Raw genomic sequence first — 7,038 nt, 5'->3', positions numbered from 1 at the left:
AGGTTGGAGGTGTGGAGACAAACGCTGGAGTCCAAAGGGTTCAGGTTGAGTAGGACCAAAACAGAATATTTAAGGTACAAATTCAGTGATGCGTTGGATGAGACAGATGTGGAAGTGAGACTTGCCACACAGATCATTCCTAAGAAAGAAAGTTTTAAGTATCTGGGGTCTGTAATCCAAGGAAGTGGTGACATCGACGATGATGTCACACATCGCATTGGGGTTGCTTGGATGAAATTGAGGCTTGCCTCTGGAGTCTTGTGTGATAAGAAAATTCCACCTAGACTTAAAGGTAAGTTCTACAGAGTGGTAGTTAGACCGGCCTTGTTGTATGGAGCGGAGTGTTGGCCAGTCAAGAACTTACATGTTCAAAAAATGCATGTTGCGGAGATGAGGATGTTGAGATGGATGTGTGGGCACACTAGGAGCGATAAGATTAGGAATGAGGTTGTCCGGGAGAAGGTGGGAGTGGCCTCTTTGGTGGACAAACTGAGGGAAGCGAGATTGCGATGGTTTGGACATGTGAAGAGACGGTGCGCAGACGCCCCTGTGAGGAGGTGTGAGGGGCTGGTTGTAGAGGGTACGCAGAGGGGTAGAGGTAGGTCTAAGAAGTATTGGGGAGAGGTGATTAAACAGGACTTGGCTCAGCTTCACATTACCGAGGACATGGCTCTAGATAGGAAGGAGTGGAGGTCGCGTATTAAGGTTGTAGGTTAGTAGGGTTAGCGCGTTGGCTTTCCTTGCAAGGGTTTGGGTTGTTAGCATTTGTAGTAGTCCTAGCCTTGCACTTGCAGTTCTTGTCTGTGATACCTATAGCCTTATGTTGTTTACTGCGTTTCACTTCTCGCATTATTTTATTGATGCTTTATACACTGTTTCCCTCTCCATTTTACTTGGATTTGATGTACTTGAGCTGAGGGTCTTTCGGAAACAGCCTCTATACCTCAACGAGGTAGTGGCAAGGTCTGCGTACACTCTACCCTCCCCAGACCCCACCTAGTGGGATTTCACTGGGTATGTTGTTGTTGTTGTACACCAATAGCAAAAAGTGATAATGCAGTTCATTTTAATCTTGTGCAGAGGGCTGCAGGACTGTTCCATTCTTTCAAGTTAAGTTTCAACTAAAACAAGATATGAATTTCTAAGGCCTCATTTGTTTGCACTTAATGGAAGGTTGTATCTGAATGGTTCAGACCTTATGCCATTAAGGGGTTGTCGTTTGTGAGCTGGTTAGAGTTATACATGTATTAGTAATGTAGAGATTACTTATCATTGAATCTATATATTATTTTATGCAGGCATTAGTTATGTAGGGATTAGTTATAAATGTATTAGTTATTCCACCTTCTATCCTGCATAAAATAGTATATCGATTCATTCATAACTTATACATGTGTTAGTTCTGCAGGTTTCTAAATTGACAACCAAACGTCGTATTAGTTTTGTACATGGATAACTTATTTCCTATCTACCTACCAAACTTCGTACAAGTTATACGAAAATTAATATATGATGAACTTGTTTCTTATCCAGTTACCAAATGACCCCTAAGTGCATTTGTTTACATTAATACGCTTATTTGGGCTGAATAGGTTGTAACATTAAGATCTTAAACAAGGTTGTAATATTTTTAAGAGGTATTGTTGTGTGGATAATTTTCACCACCACTTTGTCCATAACCATCGACCACCACCTCCTTTTCCATGACAACCACCATCGCCAAACACAAGCCACCACCACCACCAACCACCAACCACCTCTGCCATCACACAACCACCACAGGCAGCGACTACCGCTGTCAACCACTACTGCTAGTCGTTATCACATCTACAATCTACCATTATAATTTATCATTGCCATCACCACCACCGTCACTGCCATTGGTACCTCCTCCGCCACTATCAACCACTACCACCATTGCGGACTGCAGTCAATCCAAGTCCGCTGAGAAGAAATTACCTAGTGTCTTGATCTTTGACTCCTTCATTGTTGGATTTTGACATAACTATTGCTTCACACAGCAAGGGAGAAAAAGTGGTTTTCGTAGTTGTTTATTCCCGGCTTCCCTTTGGCCTTCTCCGACAGATCGTTTCAGTTTAGTGCAGGTGGTGGTTATCAATCAATGCTTAGCTTAGTAATTGGTTGCTTCTGAGGTGTTTATCCAAGTGCACTATTGATTTACTCCAGGGAAGATTAAATAGGTATTTAAGTTTAAGGTATTCAAAGTATATGCTTTTGAAGTAGTGTTTGTGCCTTCAATATGTCTACAGGGGATGTGTTGCTGTCCTGTAACTTGAAACATTTCTAGAGCTTCCTTTCATGATAATCTAGGGCTAAAATAGAAGATATATGTTGTTGGGTTTTGTCTTCTTCGAAATGCATGAACACTTCTGTGGCTTGTGTGTAAGCAATAAACTTGTGCTTTAGCAATTTTCCTGTAAGTTGATTAGTAGAGTATCAGAAATGTAATTGAAAGCTGTATGTGAGTGAATCTCACAAGTAAAATTGTGTGTGTATTCATATCATATCTTTTGTAAGAATTGGTTATATTATCAGTGGAAAATTGCTATATCAATAGTATCTTGCATTTGTTCTACCAGAAGAATGTTTGACTTATGTTATGATAGATCTAATTCAGTGGTTAGAACTTCTCTTTTTGTCTTTGTACTTAAAAGAGATGGTCCATTAACTGAAGTGCATTTGTTTTTAGAGTCATGAAACTGTTGCGCTATTCCCTAAAGGACTTCGTTTCTGCACTTGTAAAGTATATGATCCTGGAAGTTAGGCTGCTCCCAACTTTGTTTAAATGGTAGTTAGACTATTCTATCTAGATGATTGCATTTGTCCTATCCTATACATGTGTATGTTTTTTTTTGTATGTGTCCGCTTCAACATCTTACTTCCAGATTCTTGCTGCAATAGTCAGAGTACCTTCATGAAGATAATGTAGTGTTACAGCATTGGAGAGTGTACACTAGTAATAAGAGTATAAAAAGAAAACCCTTCTGCAAGAACAAATATCAGTTTGAATTTTGAGGGTTTTGATTGATGCATAATGTAGGTCACAACTCTGACAGATATGTGTTACTATGTTCTTTGACTAATGGGTTTCTTCTTTTTGGTGTTTTACTTCTCAGCGTTGATACAACAACTCCCCATAAGTGGTTGTTACTTTCTGGTGAAAGTTAATCTATATGCTAGCGAATTCACCTCTTTTTATCTTTTCTAATCTAAAAATCTATCAAGAAAAATACCGACAGTTCTGCTCTAACTATGGTTTTATATCCCAGGACAAATCATCACCAGCACCACCACGGGATGAAGAGTATTTTCCACGTCGAGATGAACGTCCCATGATAAGAAGATCTCCACTTTCACAAAGGGATTTGAGGACTCGCCACTCTACTCCTGACCTTCAACCATATCCAGACAAATCAAGGTTAGATGATAAGGGTGGAGAACCCAGCGAGGTTTTGTGGATTGGGTTTCCTGCACAACTGAAAGTAGATGAATTCATTTTACGAAAAGCCTTTTCCCCATTTGGACAGATAGATAGGATTACTGCATTTCCTGGTAGAACTTATGCCTTTGTTCGATACAAGAATGTGATGGCAGCTTGCAGGGCAAAGGAAACATTACAAGGAAATTTATTTGACAATCCTCGTGTACATATTTGTTTTGCTCGGGCGGAATCTGGAACCTCTAACAAGGAAAGGAGCCCAACGAATGATTCACCATCCTCACATTTGAGATCATATGGGCACATTGGTTCTTCTGAGAACCTTCGACATGATAGGGACTTTGGTAATGCTCCTCGAGATCATGGTATGAGGTCTCCAAGGTTCAACTCAGATATGGATCCTGGTGATTCTCGTCATGTTGGTTTTGGCAGAAAGGGTAATGCATGGGTAGGTGAAGATGATAGAAGGAGATTTCCTGTTCTGGATTCTGAACTGGGACATGGGGACAGTGCTTACAATCAGCGTAGTCCTCCAAGGAAAAGAGTTGTAGACATCCGTGAGCGTGAGTTTTCTCCTCAGCGGTTCCCTAGACAAGATCCGTTCTACGATGATTCATGGGACTTGCCTGAGGATCCTTTTGTCTTCCGTGAAGCTAAGAAACTGAAGACCAGCTCCTATTTCCCTGAAAATGAGCTTCCAGAATATCCTTTCAATGATATGGAACCAGCAAGACAGAGGGGGTACCGTGAATTTTCCCAAGCTGAGGTCCTTGATAAAAACTTTGATTCTGGATCTCTTGTTCATAGACAGATTCCTGAGCGGATGATGAACTCCAATGTACCTTATCCGGAGGAGAACGACCGGTGGAATTCACGATTTGACGGTTTTAAGGTGGGCTCTGGTCAATTGGCTTCAAACGCTGAGCAGAAAAGGTTGACTCCTGAACCACATCCCTCATCCAAGAGTACTGAGTGGAAATGGGAAGGTACTATTGCTAAGGGAGGAACTGCTGTCTGTCGGGCTCGATGCTTTCCTGTGGGCAAACATTTAGAGATGATCTTGTAAGTAATTACATGTTTTATGGGAAGTTAATAATTCCATAGACGTTAATTTCTGATCTAATGTGCACAAGAAGTTGAAATTAAAAACTGGTTGGCTACTTCAGTTAGAAATGAAAGCTTTTTTGAACTGCAGGAATCCTTCCTTTAGACATTTGAGTTGAAGCCCTTCCTAACACAGAAATATCTCAATGCAATATACTCTGCTATAACTGATGAAATCATACTAGTCCATGGAGCTCATGTTGTATAATAGTTGTGGTTTTCTGTACGTGCTTTTGAACTAACTTTAAAACGTTTGGATTACATTAGGTATGTTGTTATACATTTGGATTAGTAAGCTCAACATTCAGGTCTCTAGCACTTCAGAGCAGCTTTATACAAGGCTTATATTGTTAACCAGTGAAAGTTTAGCTGATTGATGCTTTAATAACAAATATTTAGGCTTTGCTCAAGTTAAATATAATCATTATGCCTCTATCTGATTGAAAGTGAATTGTAGAACTCTGATAAAGTGTATTCGTTGGAGAAATTAGTGTTTACATCCCTGTTACGTAGAAGTGAATTTTCTTGATTAGTACATTTCTTATATTAGGATCCTGAGATGGAAAATGATTAGTGTTTAACTGACATTTGATAGTTAGCTCTACTCAATTTAAGGAGATCCAGAGATTGAATTTTGCTCCTTCTTTCCCGTTCGAGGACAATCATCATTTCTGTTGTGTGGAGTGGGAAATTTTTTGTTCATGATATCAAGTGCATGGGAAGGATCTAGAACGGTACTTATGTTGCAAGACTTGTTTTAACTCTCTTCATCTTAGGCATTATGAATGTCTTGTCTTCTCATATATTTGTTCACAGGGTTTTTGGGATCTAAGTTTTACACTCTTTAAGTAAAAACTGAGCTATTGTCTTAGGTTGAGAACTTTTCATCCCACATGTTGCGAATAGAACTCAAATTCTTTCCTTCTTTAAATTTGCAATGGTTTAATTTTGCAGACCTGTATACTTGGACTGCACTGCAAGGACTAGTTTAGACATGCTTGCAAAGCATTACTATCAAGCAGCTGGTTCTTGGGTTGTCTTCTTTGTTCCAGCTACTGATGCTGATATGGCATTTTACAACGAATTCAGGAATTATCTTGGTGAGAAGCAGCGAGCTGCTGTGGCTAAATTGGATGATAGGACCACTATGTTTCTTGTACCTCCTTCTGACTTCTCTGATAAAGTCCTTAAAGTACCAGGAAAACTGAGCATCGCTGGTGTTGTGTTAAGATTGGATCCTCCTGCTCCCGGTTATGGGTCTCATCCTGAGAAGAATGAAACTGGTATTACCGGTTTCCCAGGCATGACATCGTTTGCCCAGCCGATATCGCCTTCTGGGCCTAATCCTGCACTGACATCTTATGCAGCCACTCAGAGACCAGGAATCAGCAATATGTCATTTCCTGGGATAGATACAGGACCTCCAGCTGCTTCATTTTCAGGCTCTCTTCAGCCAGCTGGTAACTTTTCTGAGTCATTTAGTGGAGACAGGCATAATTACATGGTCAATCAGCAGTACCCTGCCATGGGACAGAACTGGTCTTCCCATGATATGCAAAACCCAAATCCTAGTGTCAAGAATATCATCTCACAATCATCCAGTGGCAGAAATGATCCTACCATTGGTCAGGGATATAACCCGGCCATGCCTGGTACAGGGCAGGAAAGTTCTAGCATCTATAGGGGTGAAGTTTCAAATTTCCATTCAAATGGCAATAATAGACCTCCCCCGGAGGCAAAGACACCAGCTACACCTTTTCAATCAGAACAACTTGCATTGTTAACCTCATCACTTCTTGAGCAGCAGAGGCAATCAGGGGTTGCATCAACAGGACAAGATTCTAGACAACCAGGCACTGCTTACCTGCCTGACAACTCATACAGGCCACAGCAGAATCTTCCATTCTCAAACAATCAGTCTGTTGATCATTCATCATCTCAGTTTGGTCAAATGCAGCAACAACAGCAACCAATGGTGAGTTTGCCAGGCCCACCTCCAAGAGAGCTTCAGCATGGCACTAATGTGAACCAACTGCAGAATGCAGCTGATGAAGAAACAGATCCACAGAAACGCTTGCAGGCAACATTGCAGTTGGCAGCAGCTCTTCTTCATCAAATTCAACAGGGTAAATCATGAGCAAATATTATACCAAATAAGGTCAATAATTACTGTATTTATTTATATATGCAAGACGTGTCTTCATCGTGCTGTACTTTCAATCTTGACCTAGTGCTAAGAAACTTACTGCAGCATCCTGTTCCTCCAAATCTCTTTAAACTTTTTTAAGTAGTGCTTGTTGTTCTTGTCATTCAATAGCTTTCGTCTTAACAGTTTGATATGTAGTTCTAGACTAATTCAAATGGATAGCTCTCCATGGAGTTGTGATTTTGAGTGCAAAAAATTGTGTCATCACTATAGAAATGTCATTTTTTCTGTTTATTTCGTTTTACTTTGTGTAATTTCTTATCATACA

General features: G+C 40.4%; 1 protein-coding gene across 3 annotated transcripts in view; it reads left to right on the top strand.

Moving 5' to 3' along the window:
• LOC125869251 (flowering time control protein FPA) overlaps positions 1-6,825 on the top strand; it is a 41,408-nt gene extending 34,583 nt beyond the window's left edge. For all 3 annotated transcript variants that reach the window (XM_049549819.1, XM_049549820.1, XM_049549818.1), the window contains exons 3-4: positions 3,291-4,522; positions 5,519-6,825. In XM_049549819.1, the coding sequence (XP_049405776.1) occupies positions 3,291-4,522; positions 5,519-6,701 (2,415 nt within the window). In that variant the 3' untranslated portion in view covers positions 6,702-6,825. The remainder of the gene's footprint in view (positions 1-3,290; positions 4,523-5,518) is intronic.
• The last annotated feature ends 213 nt before the right edge of the window (positions 6,826-7,038 follow it).

Source organism: Solanum stenotomum, chromosome 6 (assembly GCF_019186545.1).
Source record: "Solanum stenotomum isolate F172 chromosome 6, ASM1918654v1, whole genome shotgun sequence".
NCBI classification, from domain to species: domain Eukaryota; kingdom Viridiplantae; phylum Streptophyta; class Magnoliopsida; order Solanales; family Solanaceae; genus Solanum; species Solanum stenotomum.
This window is presented reverse-complemented; position numbering and strand designations above follow the sequence as displayed.